Below are 18,325 nucleotides of genomic sequence, written 5' to 3'. Positions count from 1 at the left end.
CATTTCACTGCTGAGATGAGAATCAACTGTCATCGAGCTGAAATGTGTGTAAAAAAAATATGGGAAGAATCGGACGTGTAAATAAAACAAGTCATTCCAGTTATTCAGAGAATATGAAGTTTGTGACTTGGCTGTTTTGTGTTTATTCAGATTTGGATGTGCATACTAGAGTTCTTGTTGAACAAAAAAAAAAAGGGGGGGTTTTGATGAAAGACATTAAACAAGTTATTTTTTAAGAAGTTGTGTCAGTTTTAAAAGATGATCAAATGACTGACACTTACTGAGGATACTTGTCACAAACAGGAATAAAGTATTCCTTTCTCAGCTTTTACTACATCACATGTAAATCGAGTTCGCTCTCAAAGCAGTCCTCAAACTAATCTGAGCGTGTTTGAAATGATCACGCCACTTCAATTAAATCAACACGTAAAAAAATCACGTTATTAACAGAGACAATTTAAGGGACACAATAAAAGCCTCCCCGTTGATCTGAAGCAGCGCTCATTACAGGAGTGTTGTTATTGATAGTGTTGTCACATAAACATAATGACAGCGGCGACTAATCAACTGATTCAAACATCTTTCTTGTTTTGTCAAAGCCGTGCAGTCTCGAGCAGCATGAGCGCGCGCCTCGTCAGCACAACCTTACTGAGAGTAAAATATCTCTTCATCACATATCGACTGGCCTGCAGAATGACGTCATGTTAGTCACTTTGCTGTTCAAGAGAAATACAACGTACGTTTCTCAGTAAATAGCAGCATAATTCTTTTTTTTTTTCTTCCTCTCTCTTTGACCGGATTGACAGCGAAGAAGAGACCGAGCTGTATCATTTCCCAGTCATCGGTGAACCGCAGCACGCAGAGTGCGGGACCGGCGCCGGCTCTGCGTATCCCGAGATGGGACAGGCGTGACAAAGATGCGGATCTCATCCAGCTCAGGCACTATAAGGAACTAAGAGAAAAGCTGAAGGACGTGACCATGTAGTGTGAAGTGCAATTCAAATCATCCATTGCATAAACGCATTTTGTAGTTTTCAGTCGACTGGAATTATGAATTCCTGCAGAATTGTCTCCACTGCTGACTGACAGACAGACAGACAGACAGACAGACCGAGCAGCAGCAGCAGCACTTGACTCCGCGTTCAACTTCAACAACAGTCAACAGATAGTCCGGACAAGTGAGATGACAATGCACTCACTTCAACAAGCCTAACATGACACTTTGTCTGTTGTAGCTGCACGAAGAATAGACTTTTTAAAAAATAAAGAAAAAAAAGACATTTTGACAAGGACCGCTGAAGCGAGCAACAAAACAAGCTGTTGCATGAAAAAAAGAAACAGCAGGAGAAAAAGTCACAAGTATCTCTGAGAAACAAATACACACAAACCTGCAGAGGCGCGTGCATGGTCCTCTGCATGCTGGTAGAGGCTTTTCGACTTACCAAACAAGTGTAGAAAATATGAAGCAGTCTCTCAGAAGAAACCACGTTGGACTGAGAAAAGATTACAATACGATCTATTTAGAGAAGCATAACGTCACCCCTGGGTGACGTCACGTGGGATTCCTGAACTTCTAAATCATTGCGGTCCGCTTGGAGGCGGCGCGTGCAGGGCGGAGTTTGCAAATTCCACGCCCAGAGAGGCATGGACCAGGACCAGGACCACTGCTGGATCTGGAGTGGGTGTGGTCCAAAGCTGAGTTGCATTTAATGACAAATCGGGCATGCAAATACGTGAAATGTACCGCAGCTTACACCTGATGTGGCAGATAACTGTCTGCATGTTAAATAGTCAAAGCAGGATAAAGCATAGGTGGTCATTCTTTCTCCCTTCTCTAAAGGCTCTGTAGCCTCCTCCATAAGAGTGAAACGTGCAGACTCTTAAACGTGTAGCAGCTAACTGGAATCAGCCCAGCGTGTGTGACATGTTGGATAATCAGTTCAATACAAATGGGACTGTGAGATACAGTTAACAAACAACAAGTAGTTCCAGATAGCTCTCACATGTTCATGACTTGAGGGATTTTTCTGTAATACAAAGTTATAATGGCCCTCCACATGTGTCCGCAGTTGATGGACTGTTATGCAGTGACAGTAATGGACTCATTGACCTGTTTTTTTTCTTCTTTTTTTCGGGGAGCCACTATAACACAATTTCTCCTTTACCAAGCTGACTCTAAACAGAATTAATTTAGAACTTTATAAAATTGAAGCACAAGGTTGAAATGAAGAGGTTCTGAACACAGGCTCCATCTTCAGACAATACCTCCTGCGTTAGAGAACACAGTAAACGCTTATCATGTTATCAGTTAAGTTACATTTGCACAAACCAGTAATGCCACAACTAACAGGCCTCTTACTCTCTCCGCAGCCTTTTTGAGAGTTTTCAAATTAAAGATATATGCATAACTTTACGCACAGAACAGCATTTCCTTTTGCTACTGGCTCCTTCAAAACGCCTGCATTCTCAACATCTTCACCTGCCACAGATTTGAACATGTAACACGCACACTTGTTCCGCACTGTCTCTTCTGGCTTGGCTTCAGCACATTCGACGAGATTGAAAGATTTTTAGAGTACAAAGCATTTCTGTTGGAGCTCTGTGTGACCCGCTGGTGCCAACTGGCTGTGATTTCTTGGACCACAGACACTGATAGTTAAGTCCTCCTGGGCTCCAGGGATTAATGACTCCTTGCACATTGAGAAATGTTTACCACTCGCCTGCGACCACTTCACTAGAGGCACTAAGAGCTCTGTCACTGAAACAATAAGGCAGTCTGAAAAGCCCCCATAATTCAGAGCTCCTCCGCCTCTGTCTTTTAACCAAAGCTTTAATCAACGTTTATGACATCCCTTTGTCTCTTTATTGCCAATATATTTTCCAACCAATCCAAACATTATGCTCCCAGAGGAGCAGACTATTAAGGTTGGAAAGAGCCGATACAGTTTTGGGTCAGTGACCCACACTAAAGCAGATTTGATCTATATTATACTAAACCTTTTATTATTATGCCTTTGTTCAGGGCTTATGTGCGAAAGATCACCTTGGGAAGATTACCCCCGGTGAGGACGCTTTGCTGCAGCAGGTGCAAAAGGTGAAGGAGGCTAAATCACAGCAACATGTCAGACAGGCTTTCAATTTACAAAAATACACTACACCTTCAGATAGATTTAACTTCAACAAAGAGTAAAACATAGGCTAGCATCTCCAGTTTGCCTTTTTAATTATTAATAAAATAAAGTGTACATACCGTACACTGATGGAGTGTTTGGTGGTGTGATTCCTTTAAAATTCTAATCAAATTGATAACATTATTGTTTGCATTTGTCTGTATTTGTAAAAATGATACTGTAGGTGCATTAAAATTGTTTGCAAACTATAAACCAACGAGATGAAAGCTTTGTGCTGTTCAGCTCTGAGAACATCCAAAAGGCTGTGAAAGCTTTAAGACGAAGACTATGACTAACTAAGGCTCACTTAGAGTTGTTGTCTTTTTCTGCTGCTTTATTTGAGGTTCGGAACTTTTGAAGAGTAGGCTGCTATGTGAAGATGGATGACCTCAGGAAATGTTAGCGATTCTACCAAAGCATAATGTTGTTGACAATGTTGACAATGATTCTTCATTTTGAATGTTCTCAAACTGGATTATTCATGTCATCTCTACAAGCATTCATAATTGTTATAGGCTTAAAAGAAGTGTCATCAGCTTTTAGTGATATATAAAAATATGTTTAATATAATTCACTCTGGCATTTAGATAATGTAAGACAAAATACCAATTCATAAATGCAATGATTAGACTTGAGAAAAAAAAAAAGAAAGACCTGTTTTGGGACGTTTTTCAGTTTCCGTGTTTTACTTCAACATGATACGTCTGAAATTACAATCTAAGTCTTTTCTGGGTGTGAGGAAGTCTGAAGGTGTGTGTTTTTCTCTTCACTTCAAATCGGTGGTCCAGCTCGAGCTCCAACAGAGGGCTGTCAGGTTAAATCACCAATGTGACTTTCCTGGTCTAAGTTTACTTTGGTGATCAGAACAATCTAAGTTAGTTCATCTTACAGACACTCATGCTCTAATGTGCTGTAAGAGAGAGGAGCGATGACTTGAGTTACTGAATTCTCATCAAGCACAAGCACAAATAAATAGCTAAGGATTGGCAATGCAAGTATTAAAAATAAAGTCATCGGCTCTCTCAAACACAAGACTATGTGTGACATAATGCTCGCAAAGCAATGCCTCATGGTTGTCAAGAACAACTGGAAAAATGTTTAACCATGACTGTGGAGCCTGGTCTGAAAATGGACATGGGAACGATGATGACCCATTACACCATCACTAGGCACAAACTCAATGGTACTGCCCAGTCAATTAATGTCAGAACACGGGAGGGAGAGAAGTTACTGTATTTTACGTTCTTACATCTGGCAGTGCATCTTTACCAGATTCATTTCCATCACACGATGTATACTTTCTACAGTCGACGTTCCTTCTCATACATTGTGGAGACACCCATTTGCAAATTGTCAAGCTCATTTTCTTTATCTTCTCAAAGCACACACAAAAAAAACCAACTTGTAAATATCAAGACACATGTTTCATATTTGTCACCATCAAGTACTTTCAGTAAAACTTGCAAAGTCATACTTGTTGTTGACTTTCATCCATACAATACCAAAGCATTAGGAGAGGGGCCATTTGTCTTTAGTCAGTATGTCAAACCCTTCCGCTTTGCCATGAATTATCATTTATAGCAAATCTCAATTCAGAAAACCTGAATGGCTGAGAATAACTCCTGTAAAGCAGAAAAAAAACAAGATAAGTAAGACACTGTCCTCTTCTAGTACTTATTATGGCATCATGTTTTCACAATATACTTGTTACTGCTCTTTATATTAGCACCATGAAGCAATAATCATGGTACAGTGAAGGGTAAATTACCTTCAATGAAAGCTTAGAAATAGAAAGCCTCACTTGTTTTTTTCTGCTGACCAACACTGCCACATGGTGGACATAATATTTCAGCTACTTGTTGATCCATTGTGTTGTACAGTGAAACTAGAAAACAAACTTTTGCAATCACTGCACGGACAAATAGCTAAATAGTACCTCAAAAGTGTATGATACTGTTTGTGCATATAGTGCACACAAGTATTAGAAGACGTCAAATGAACACAACGTCTCTTAAACAAAGACATCAACAGATCAGAAAACAATATGACACATATTAAAGGAGAAATGATGCGACAAAAAGCCATTTAAGGTCGTAAGTATGACAACATATAAGTATAGTCCCACTTTAGACCCATATAAATAAAGGTTAAATAAAATAAAAATATAAAACATAACACGCTACAAACCAATGCATCAAGTTAGACTGAATTATAAAGACCACTTCCTGTTCAAATTTATGAATCAAACCTAAACTATATTTTTAGTTTTCGATGTGCATAAGTTGAACCATCTAATTAAGTCTTTTTTTAAAAATAGTTTTAATATAAAGTTAGGCTAGCAACATGTTATCTTTCTGTATCTGTATAAATAAGCCTATATTATTTTTGAAGGAATCAGGCGGTTTTTTTTAGTAGAGGAAGTATTTGCTGGTAACAGCCTTGTATGGGAACAGTGAAGACATTTCATGAAAACAATTTGGTGACCGGTAGCGTAACACATCATCATTAGATGCACTTTTTTTGAGTTTATTAAACGCTAATATGTATTTATTACTTTAATAACAGTACATGCTTTTGCACTGAAAGCAAACCCGCCTTACTTCCTGTCTCTCCTGTTGCGCACCGCTGGTTCGACGCTTGACGCACCTCCATCACCGCACCGCCCTGCCGCTCCAGCTGTTCCCACCGCTGTCCGCCTGCTGCTACCCGCTGCTCGCCAGCTCTCATTTCCAATGCAGCAGCGACCATGACAGGCATATCCGCGGCGTCTTTCTTCTCCAACGCTTGTAGATTCGGGGGTTGCGGACTTCACTTCGACTCTCTGGCCGAGCTCATCGTGCACATCGAGGATAACCACATCGGTAAGAGCCGAGAAGTCACGAGCGCCGCCGCAGCTAGCAATGGCCGAGGTTTGCAGCTAGCAGGAGCGGCTACATTAGCGAGCTAGCAAGTTACTTCCTGCGTCTTGACAACCCTGTTGCTAGGTGTGGTGGCTGTTGATGTTTCCATGTTAAAAATACAATACATCTCCACCACTTGGTGTTATTTAAAGATGCCTTTCAAAACACAAGACAGCTGCAACACTAAATGAGCCGCACTGTTACTAAGACAGGAAGACTTTTTTTTAACGCTCCGTCAAGTCGTTCGTACATCAATGTTTGTAGCGTGAGGCCGCGCGCAGAGCCGCCAGGGATGCTCGTGAGAGAAGTTGTAATCTGCAGGAGCCAATGAACGTGCTCTGATTAAATAACAGCCAGTTTTAATCCGACCGGCAAAAAGTTAGGACAGTTATTTTTATAAAAGAAATTCACTCTCCCCTATCCAACTGTCTTATGTCACGCGTTGTAGGCTATAACTTTTTAAAAGTATCAATATTTCTAAAATGATATAGGCTACCCGGTTTAACAGTCTATGGGTTTAACACAGTATGTATCTTCAACATGAATCCTGCTTCAAAGACAATGTAATTAGCAATTTACTGCCAGTTCAAACTTTGCATTAAGATAACGTTTGACAAACAAATCTATCCATACAAATGAATTTAAATATGCTTTACTCTTTATAGAAAGTTATTCATAAAGGGTATATTAGTGGACCAATAGTATATTTTATTAAAATTGAAGAACATTTGGTGAATAACTGTTATTATATTTAAGTGTTGTTGTTTTGTCGTCGAACTTGGATTCAGTTAAAAAGGCTTCCTTTCTTATTTTGCCATATAAAATGTGAATTTCTCTCCTCCTGACTGCTCATCAAGTCCTACTCCAACCAACAGCGCCACCTCTAGATCATGAGAAGTAACACAATAACACCAGCTACCTTTTGGTTCAGGTCACAAACAAACCAGTGATTTACTTCATTACTTAGAAAAAATAAGAACTTGAGTGAAGAATACTGTTTGACTGTAGTTTGTTGACTACTACCAAATGGTTTTTAATTGAGTGCAGCATCAATATGTATGTGTGTGTGTGTATATATATATATGTGTGTGTGTGTGTGTGTGTGTGTGTGTGTGTACATATATATATGTGTGTGTGTACATATATATATGTGTGTGTACATATTATATATACATATACATATTGTAAAGGATAAACACATTAATTGATCTCGACATAATCTGCCTGTTTTGAGGAAAGGAAAATTACTTTGGGCAATTACGGTGGGCCAGGTCAAAGTCACTGTGTGTGTAGTTGAGAAGTCATTCTCTATGTACTTTAGTGAGATGGAAAAAGAAACCCATGTGGTTGAGTACATGATAATATAAAGTTAAGTGATTAAAATTCAAGGTGGTTATGTTTTCATTACTATTGGCAAATGCAACAATAACCTCTCAGAGTAAATCAGTACAGGAACATCATATTTCATTATTTATTGATCGTCCATGTTTTGATAGGAGAGCATACGATGGTCTAAGCTTTAAAAAGATTGAATCCTCAAGCCTTTGTTTTTCGATTTATTTTGGGCTTTTATTCTCTTATGTGTTTGGCCAGAGTAGGACATCTAGGAGAGAGCGTGGGGAATGACATGTGGAAAAGGAGTCACAGGTCAGATTTGAATGCAGGCCGTCTGCTTGGAAGACTACCTTCTGTACATGGGACGTGACCTAACCACTAGGCCATATGCATCTCTCTACATGCCTATTGTGCTGTATTTTGAATGGCATAAGATCATATCTGTTGTAACTTTTTACAAGAGTCACTTGATAAGAGTGCTAAATCTGTGTCATTTTCCGTGTTCAAAGCAGCAAGTGAATCACAAAAAAGCAACACAGTGCACAAATCAAGAAGTTAAAGTAAAGGCATAAAATGCTAAAGTTCTTTTATATGTTTCAACATCATCCAGGAAATAAACCTCCCTGCTGTCAGTGTGACGCTCTGTTAGTTCCTCCATCTGTTTCCTAATTTAATATTACAGACTCTTATTATTGAAGCTGACAAGGCCCAGCTGTCTCTGTTGTTCTTGTTTGTTGCTTGACTGGCTTTAATATTCTCTGCCCTCCGATTGTGAGCTGTGCATGTGTCCAAGGTGTTAGATTTTAGAAAAAATGCCTCTGAATGACTTATTGGGGAATAATGAGGCAATTAGTTGGGCCAGAGTGGAAAAACTTTGCTACCCCCCTCCTCTGTCCGCTGGCCTGTGCCCACTCTGAGAAGTGCGAAATCTTGCGCGTTGTGCCAAGTGCCTGTGAAGCATAATTACAGACAGAGTGCTTGATTTGGCCTGTCTTCCTCCTCATCTGGTGGCCTGCTGCTTAAAGCACATTCTCCTTCATAATTAGGCGCCTGGAAAACAAGCACACATTCTTGTCCCCTTTTCCTCTTTACAGCCTGCAGGTCAGGTTTTTGGACAAGAGGGGGCACTGCTCTGCCGGGCAGTGTTTTTGAGGGTCTTGGTTTGCGCAGTTTAAGCTTGTTATACAGCGTATTATAAACTCAAATCTAACTTCTTCAGCTCAGTTAACAACACAGTGAACTGTGTCCTAAAATAACCAGGTCAAAGGACCCGGCGTCAGTGATGTGAAATATTTCAAAGGATAATTTATAAGTTATTGAGAAACAACAAAACAAATCAAGGGATACTCCTTATACTTGAATAAATCACCCCAGTATCAAAAATGAAAAAAGTACTGCAACGCAAAAACAGAGAAACATACACAAAAAAACACATGCAAAAAAAAGTAGGTGTAAGGAAGGGTGTTAGAGTGCATGAAGTCTGCACAGGTGAGTTTTTAGGTGCTTCTTGAAAATGTCCAAAGATTCTGCCGATCTGAAGGTTTGTGTCAGATAATTCCAAAGAGCCAGTCGGTCTGCTGTGAGGGATCAACGTGTTTTGCCTGTAGCTTCCTCGGGTTTGCTGTGCACAATGACAGGCCATACACACAGGTGCATTGAATACGAATGGTCATGTGATCAATCGTCACAATAAAAAGGTCATAGACTCAAATGAAAACCTTAATGTGCAAAATATAGTCACGTTTTTTTCGCAGTGTGCCACAGAGTTTTGATTAATCTCTCATGGTTTGTTCCTGATCATGTTTCGGCTGTGCCCGGGGTTCCCTGTTGGCCATTTAGATAAATAAAACGAGTATTGGGTTGTCCACTTAGTCCTCTGTGAACAACTGAAGCTAAACAGTAATAATGTAGACTTTGACGAGCCCCCGAAACATCATCACGTTGTAAGACAGTAGAGTTCACCCGCAGCTTGAAAGCTCTTCTTGTGCGGCTTGACTAACCACTCGCACTCAGCCACTGAAACGTTTACTTTGTCACTGAGCGACCAGGCAGCTGCTGTGGACCAGAGGCAAACAGCGACCATGTTATTCAGACCTGTGAGTGTGTGTTTATACATGCTGCCGAGGCCCGAAGTGTCCACGCTCGGTAACAATACGTCTGCTTGTTGCCAAATCTCACGAAAGGCTCGTTTAGTAGATTTTGGTGGGCAGCCCCTCACAATCTGCATGGAAGTAATAAATTAGGGAAGCAGTAACTAGTTCCCTGATCTGTGCACCTGGTGGGCCTAATTACATTTCCCCATCCCCCAACACCGCTGCTCCTGTTCTTGTGTGGTGGCTGCTGCATGAGGGGCTCCTCTACTCGATTAAAGGTTCCCCACGGGAGACGGAGTAAAGCCCGCGTTCAGGGCCGTACACATTACTGGGGGTTGTAGTTCTATATGGATCAGAAGCGAATGTCGTTGATATCTTTTAAGGACTTGTGGAGAATGTTCAACTGTATATTTTCTGAGGTCAAATGATGCAAATGTAAAGGTTCACCCACGGCAATGACGTTTGTTTGTCAGTGCTCATTTGAACCCACAGTTTTTGACCCTCCCTTTTATTCTGTGGATTTAATCCAAACATTAAGAGTCCCTCATTGACTTGTCCAACATTAAAACAAATACAGGTTAGAAGACAATAAGTGTAATTATTAAAAGTGTGCTGTTTTGATTATTATTTAAAGACTTTCTGTGAGTCTGAGTCAACACACCAAAGCTTCACTACTTCCAGCTCTTTGATTTGAATCATTTGAAACAAGCTATCCTTGAGCCCTGTGACAGACAAAGCTCTGGACATGTTGTGTACTGAACGATGGATTAATTAAGAGTGAAAACATCCGACTCATCAGATGAAAATAGCAATCATTTATCCCGATGTGTAATGAGCAGCAATGAATGTGGGCTTGTATGTGTGTCGATACAGATGTGTTTTTGTAGACGTGTGCGTGACTAAGCGCATGTGTATACACCTTTAAGCTGTTGTCACTGTTAGATATAAACATCACTTTGCCTCCTCGTGATTTTTCAGCAACCCGCAAAGGCAGCTTCCACATGGAGCTTGACTCTGTTTCATTTCCTCCTCAGAGGTCACATCATAATGAATTACCTGTGCCACCACTCCTGGTAATGTCCCCCGCTGCTCACAGCCGCCATAAACATGTCACCATAATGCTCAGCACTTCGCTCTGCCCCACAGTGCATTTGGCCATGAGGCTGGATGGAGAGCCAGACGACGGTGGAAATGAGACATGGGACTGGCTCGTCTGGTGTGTGTGTGCGTGTGTGTGTGTGTGTGTGAGGCAGAGGGTCGTGGATGGAGTTATGAGAGGGCAGCAGGCGTCACTTCCCCCGTTGCCTTAGGAAGGTTTGCTGTGCGATCGTCTCTTGGCTTCCTGTTGAAGGGCCATCCTGGGCCCTAATGAGAACAAGTTATTGCATCATACGTTCTGCTCTCATACACAGCAGCCACTGACTCACCCAGGTTACACACTCTTTAATCATCCTGCACACAGAGACACCATACACGCCATATATATGAAGTAAAGGTTAAGGTTAAAGGATAATTATAGGTCAAGTCATTGTTACTGTTAGTTTTTTCTGTTTTTTAATATGAAGAAAAATTTGTCTAAAATTATTTTTTTTAACAGAAAAGAACTTTCTCCTGGGAGAGCTGGTAGCTAAGTGCAGGTTTTCTTTGTTCCTGTTGAACTGTTATTTTTAGAAAACAGAAACCCTGCATTGGAATATTGTTGATTTCCAGTTTTAACAAATGTACATCTTTGTAAAGCTCCGATTGAGAATGACATTTAAGAGAACTATTATGCATGAGTGTTTAAAGTTCATGTGTTCTGCTTGCCTACATCTTATTTATCCAACACCTGACGTTTGATCTGGTACATAAACAATCACTGCCGTGTATAGGAAGTGATTGTTTGTTCTGGAACAAGCCACGGTGAATAAAAAGCACATTTTGTTTCCCAGAAGGCCTCTCACGGCTGCCACCATGGTGGACCACCTGTGTAGTTTCATTAAAGGGTTCTCATCTCTACATGAGGCGCCTTCATCCTGGTCCGTGACTGCTGGTGGCCCCAAGAACAGCAGAGTCTGTGGGGGTCTGGCCCCTGCAGGCCTCCTGCGCCCCGGTCCCCACCTGAAGTGTGTGTGATTTACAGCGTGTGGGGAGGGACTGATCCGCTGCTGTTTGAGCGCTCTGAGAGCAGGCTGCCATGCCACTTCTCCAGGCTCATTAGGGATCTCTGGAGGGATTTTGTGTGCACTCACGCTCACACATGCGTACCAAAACACAGAGCTCAGAATAGCCTCTGCACTGCCTCCAGCTTCTGGCACTGCAGTAAAGTTGTTATACTGTATGAACACGTCTTTCCTACTTGGTGTTTTCACAACTTTGGCTGAAGAGTGAAGAGAGATGTGCTGTCCGTCACGTTGGGGATAAATCCAACATTAATGAAACACTTGCTTACGACTGAGGGAAACCTCCTGAGCCTCAGGCACTGAGCTTTAAGCTTTTCTTACAGCCTGCCTGCCAGTGTCATAAAATGATGACAACATTTCATCACCAACCCACTCGAGTGCTGCTCAGGTTTTGTCTCATCCATTACCCTCGTCTGATTTTCAGCTGGTCTGACACCACTGACAGTTTGAGATTTATTTATGTTTCTCACGTCTGCGGCCTACTTATGGAGTCAGTCGTCTCTCATTTGGAACGTCAGGTGTTCCATCCCGATCCTGCACCCACAATGCAAAGGGGTTCTTGACCGAGACGCTGAGTCCTAAACATAGCCAGCGACGTGAACGTGTGCTAATTGAATCGTGCTTTTGGCTGCCTCTGCCATGTGGTGTTAATGGGTGAATGTGACATGTCAGGACATACAGTTCATCTGAGATGAACTGGAAACCGTTTTTAACATTTCCCTTTCTTGTGTTTTCTAAATGGAAATCTGTTTTAAGGTGTTTTGTTTCTGTCCTACAAACGAACAGGAGGCCATTCAAACTCTGCTTCAGGTTGGTTATAAATGAGTATGACTCAGGGTTTTATTTACAAAGGTGTTGCTTACCCCTTTAAGGAAGAAACTTTAATGACACAATACTTCCATATGTTTCCTATCATTTTCTTTGTGAAACTTGATCAACCATGGCTGTTTTTTTATTTACCGTACTTGCTGAACGAGCAGTTCCTCTGAAAGCTGCCTGTAGTCATTGTGCCATAGAAAGCAGATTTTTAAAAGTGAACGTTACAAACAGCCTGAGGTGTTTGTGTTGTGTACTAAATGAGCTTGTGGATGGAAACAGGCATTAGTTTGAACCACATGGGGGTAGCAGCCCTTCACAGCTCTGTCAGAGGCAGACAGTGAGGCTCAGCTGGGAAGTGGTCGACACTGTTTTATGGGGCATCGCTCTTCTACCACATGGATGGCAGAAGCAAGAGTGTTTGAAGTCAGGCCTTCTTCACCTCAGGGTGTGGAGATTGGCTATTGTTGTACATTTAGCACCGCTCAGCAAGCTGGATGTCTGGAGCACAGCGTGTGGAAACACAGTATGTGTCAAGTGTGGTCATGTATGAGCAATGTGGTGTCTGCTGTGCAGATTTCCAAAATGTACCGTGGAAATTCAAGAGAGAGGGACTGGAGATGTTATTTTCTCCCCTAAATATCCTGAATAAAAGTCAAAAGTATAGCAGAACGTGTCTTATTGAATGTTACTAATAGGAAAGAAGTCCTAATCACACTGTTCAACTGTTAGTACTCATCATGAGAGCAGCATCAGCTTTAGAGCTACTTAGCTTCTCCAGCTATACTTAGCTAAATAGGCTGTAGTTTTCTAGACAGTGGTGCACAGCAGCATTACCCACATTCAGCCTTTATTTGTTGAATAACCTGATAACCTGCTTATAATAATAATAACTTTATTTATATAGCACCTTTAAAAACAACTGTTTACAAAGTGCCTTATGTGCTCTGTGGCTCCTTACATTCGTTCCTGAGACTTTCCAAGTTCGTCCACTGATCAGGTGCTCACTGATGAAAGACAAATGTGAACACGTGTGAACTTACCAGCAACATCCAAAACACACAGCCAACGTTTCATTGATGTACTGAGGAGTTGGCTTTTTTCAGACATGTTCACTCATAAACGGCTCTAATCAAGAGATCACATGTGTATATTTTGGTGTTGCATGGAGATACGAGGTAGCCTCTGATAGCTAAAGATAAACGGATTTGAAGGCGGAGGGAAAGATTGATTACTGACGATTATTTTGTGCTTCATCATATTTTGGAAATCTTGTGTAAAAGTATTGACGTTTTAACTCAAATACAGAAACTTGAATTGGTTTTGCACATCACCTGTTTTTGTGTCTACCTGAGTATCTATATTACAATACAGATTTTAATTACATCACCGATCAAATAAAGTCAGCGTATAGATACCCAACCCGTGTCTTTGTTGTGCAAAGATCTAGCATCCTTCGAGATCGACCCAGATTTTTTCAAATGCATCTTTGACACAGGCTTCATTGAAACAACTGGAATCTGTCTCTACACTCATAATCTCCGGCTGGCTATGATGCACATTCTGAGAGGGTGGTGATCTAGTTTAAACCAACCAGTGCAAAAACTCTTATTTTTGGGGAAAGTTGACCACCACACATGCAATATTCGATTACATGACAAGATTAGCATTTTTTGCTTAGCCTGAAAATTAGCCAATGTTGACATTTATATTCTATACTCTCTCTCTCTCTCTCTCTCTCTTGTGCTCAGACACAGACCCCCGTCTTCTGGAGAAGCAGGAGCTGCAGCAGCCGACATATGTTGCCCTCAGCTACATCAACAGGTACAAAATGGAACCTTTTTATAGAGAGTAAAACCAGCTGAATTTAACTGAAGAAGTCAATCTAAAATAACAGAAACGTTCACGTCATTCATCTTTGGCCGGGTAAAATGTGATCATCAAGTCGCCTCCGAGAGTTTCTGCTGTGCCCTTTGGAGAGTGTTCTGCTTTGAGGTTTAACCAGGGATCTCAAATGTCTTCTGGTAGTGTGCTTGGATGAATCGCTTCTGTATTTAGTAATTGGTTTGTTTTATTGCTCGAGGTTCATCCCTGTCGTCTTTGATATGGTGCTTGAATCGTGGTTTTCGTGGCAACCAGCCAGTGTTCAAGAAGGCCTGCCGCTGTCTCCCTGCACAAACACATCTTGATGTGGTTAAAGCTTAATTTGCTAATTCCACTTCTGCTTTTACAATGTCTATGTTAACATTTCATTTTATGTTACACATTCGCCAAAGACTTTACTATCCATCATAAACTTGAGAGCAGAGCCAATGATATTCTTTTTCCGAGCATGTGTTAAACTGGAGCAAACCTTCAACGGCAGAGCTTACAAAAAAGTCAGTTGTGCAGTAACGTGTCATCATTTAAACAAGATCGCCTGCTTTCTTGTAAAATATGAAATGATAAAAAAAAAGTCTGATATGTCACGATGCCAGGTTCATGACAGAGGCGGCACGGCGAGAGCACGACACCCTGAAGAAGAGGGCGCAGCCCAAGTTGTCTCTGTCTCTGTCCCGCACCAGTGTTTCCACTCCACCCCGCCACACCAGTGGAAACCTCACCCCTCCAGTCACCCCACCCATCACCCCTTCCTCTTCTTTCCGCAGTAACACTCCCACAGGTATGTCATCATCCTCTACACTCACTCTCCTGCTTAGATATCCACCACTGAAGGACCGATGCAAACTTCCCAAATGCTTGAAGATTCATTCATACAGAGTCTGTATTTGCTGGTCGAAAATATTTTGTCCCTTAAAATGATCATTTTGTTCGCTGACTCACTTTATTGATTGATTATTGGCTCACTATTCATCAAGTTGGCTGAAGATTTCAATGTTTTTCACAACACCAGGAGAGCTCTTTTGAAGCCACAGAAACAATGCTGTGTTCTCATCGGACGACTGATTTGTCCAGTTTACCGCAGTGAAGATTACGCAACAGAATAACAATGCAGGGCTTTTGGGATCTTTTCCCATGTACTCATCCCTCTTCTCCAGAGTCTGCACACTTTAAAGTTAGCCCTGTTTTTGCAGCTCTTGTGGTTTTTGTATCGCTTCTTCTGGAAAAACATCCTTAAGAGTAAGGGATTGAATATTTGTAGCTCATTGACCCCGAAACCTCATTAAATGCATAAATTCTTTCCCACAACTGGCATATTGCAGCCTTTCCGAAAACGTCTGTTACACATGAAATGAAGATTATGGGAACCACTGGGCATGTTGAGAATGGTGCACAATTATCTGACTGAAGCATCAAAAGGCAGGATGATTAGTCACCAAGAAGAGAAGGAAAGGAAAATGTGTATGATTGCACGTTGGAAGAGATGCCATGAGTCAGTTACTTTTTGTGTTTCCCCCTTTCTACAGGTAGCGAGTGTGACGAGGAGGAGGTGGACTTTGACGAGTCTGACAGCGATGAGTCGTGGACCACGGAGAGCGCCATCAGCTCCGAGTCGATCCTCAGCTCCATGTGCATGAACGGAGGAGACGAGAAGCCTTTCGCCTGCCCCGTACCAGGCTGTAAAAAGAGATACAAGGCAGGAGAACACTGTGCATTGCATACAAACAAGACGAGCGTTCAAAGTGCGCCATTCGATTTTCTCACACAAATGAGAATGTGAAATCAAAATGGAGCCCCTGCTGTTGACAACGGAAAATCCGCCCATGGTGGAGCGTTACAGCATGTCAACATAGATGCATACATCCAGTCCACTCCAGTGATGTGGAGTTTTACGGGATTTTCCATTCACATCTGGTGTGTGTGTGGTTGGGATAAATTATGTGCAGCTTGAGAAAATTGCATTGCTGACGTGAATGACAGGGTTATGGGCGATGACTTAGTCTGTGGCAGCAGGCAGCATTAGGCATCTGTTCGGAGGCAGAACGAGGCAGATTTGTAACAAGAACAGACTTTATTCCTCCCTGATAGCTTTATATCAAACGGTAACGTCTTTTATAGAAATGTACGAGATAGTGCCCTCAAGCACACTCGTAAATATCCTCTCTTACGGTCCACATTATACCAATGACACAGATGTGGAAAACGCAGTAAAAGACAATGCTTTTTCTCTGCTTCATTACAGAATGTGAACGGGATCAAGTATCACGCCAAAAACGGCCATCGAACTCAGATAAGGGTGCGCAAACCCTTCAAGTGCCGGTGTGGGAAGAGCTACAAAACGTCTCAGGGTCTCCGACATCACACCATCAACTTTCACCCACCCATCTCGACCGACGTCATCCGTAAGATGCAGCAGTAGAGACGGAGTGAGCGACCAGCATTCTCCTTCAGGAAACGTCCCCAACATCTGAAAGCCACTATCACCAGCAATGGCTAGTTCTCATTCCTCTAATCCCACTTTGTTATGACACTATTTTTGATTGCATGGTATAGCTGTGATATTATTCATTCTTGTTTTTTATTTCACAATGTTGAATCTTTATGTAGTTCTCAGTTTTGTATTTTGCACATTTAAGCTTACATCTATATATGACACCACTGTTCTTTTGGAAAAAGGAGGGCACCATTAGATCGGCTCCGGTTATCATAATATGTGTTTGGAGCAAATGAAAAAAAATATGTGTGTTCTGACACGAGAAATCCAACCTGGGAAAAAAAAAAGCTAAATGTTTCATTACGTGTTAGATTGAATGTTATAGAATTGATTTGTTGGACTTTTTCTTTCATATCACAAGTCCAGACCTCTTTAATTCATCTGTTACTGCCTTCATCTGTGTGTGAGTGCCAAAGGATGAACTCAGGTGACCTTTTTCAAGCATTTCAGCGCCACTACTCTGACCAAGTGTTCTGATTATGTTTTAGTGGGCTAATGGGTACTCTGTGCATCATTGTTTCTTATGTTCCCGGTCACTTTTCTGAGGGCTTAAGCAGTTTCCCCTCTCTTTTGAGGGGTGAGGGATCGATGCACTTTTTGTAACAAGTTGCCAACAAATAAGCATTTTTTTTTTTTTTTGCCAATATCTCATTTTCGGTGTTTGTGCAGTTACCACCAAAATGAGTCAAAAGGCCTTCAGAGCAGACGTTTCAAATGCTCCCAGGGCAGATGTGCACCGAGTCTCTAGTGTTTTTTGTCTTTATTGGGAGATTTCTGTTTGTACAATCGATGCCTTCATTTGTAAACCATTCCGTTCAGTGCAGGATTTTGTCTGGCTTCATTTTGACTGCCACACAAATTCACATTGTAAAAAACAAACAAAAAAAAACCATTACACAGACATCACAATCTAATTCATCATTCCACAATCCTTTAAAACATGTCAAAGTCATGACTATAACTCAAGCAGATGGAAGTCTGGCCTTCTATTTAGCACATCTCCACTTGCAGTCCTGGTGATGGTCTTTGAGGAAACACTCCCAGCTCTGACTTTGTGCCATAAAATGTAATGTCAGTTGAGGGTAGTGAAATCAATAAATCCCATAAATACAGACCTCATAGATGATAAAGACCACAGGACAAGAGATTTATCAACAACTAGCCATTTTCTAGCATCCTCACTGCATGATGTTTGTGTACAGGAACTAAGGTCCAATTAAGAATTGTGACAGTATTGTACTGCCAGTGTGGAGGAAAGTGTTTGATATAGTGTAAAGTGAATGTATTATGTGTTAAGTGCATTAAATTATATTTTCATATGTCTCTGAAGAAGAAAAAGTATAATGTGTATGAACAGGCAAACAGAGGTTGTTTGGAGAACGTATTGTTGATGTACTGTATTTCTTTAAAAAGCTGCTTCATGTCCACTTTTGTTACATCGAGAATAAAAAAAATCCTCTGATTTGTGCCTGAA

General features: G+C 41.3%; 2 protein-coding genes across 5 annotated transcripts in view; one reads left to right on the top strand and one right to left on the bottom strand.

Annotated features, from left to right (window-relative positions):
• LOC306823505 (cyclic AMP-responsive element-binding protein 5-like) overlaps nucleotides 1–5,927 on the bottom strand; it is a gene marked incomplete at its 5' end in the record, with an annotated part of 16,050 nt that extends 10,123 nt beyond the window's left edge. The window contains one exon of one of the 4 annotated variants that reach the window (XM_079343077.1): nucleotides 5,817–5,927. In XM_079343077.1, coding sequence (XP_079199203.1) covers nucleotides 5,817–5,927 — 111 coding nt within the window. Of the gene's footprint in view, nucleotides 1–1,442; nucleotides 1,590–5,770 lie in introns of those variants that run through there. The other 3 variants (XM_079343079.1, XM_079343078.1, XM_079343080.1) reach the window with 3 other exon arrangements.
• Nucleotides 5,917–18,325, top strand: jazf1b (JAZF zinc finger 1b; the record flags this gene model as incomplete). Its single annotated transcript, XM_079343076.1, has 5 exons — nucleotides 5,917–6,031; nucleotides 14,228–14,300; nucleotides 14,954–15,138; nucleotides 15,884–16,053; nucleotides 16,600–18,325. 5 exons carry the CDS (start codon nucleotides 5,917–5,919, stop codon nucleotides 16,774–16,776), a joined length of 720 nt encoding a protein of 239 aa, XP_079199202.1. The 3' UTR covers nucleotides 16,777–18,325.

This window comes from Symphodus melops (genome assembly GCF_947650265.1).
Source record: "Symphodus melops genome assembly, chromosome: 5".
NCBI lineage: Eukaryota > Metazoa > Chordata > Actinopteri > Labriformes > Labridae > Symphodus > Symphodus melops.
This window is presented reverse-complemented; position numbering and strand designations above follow the sequence as displayed.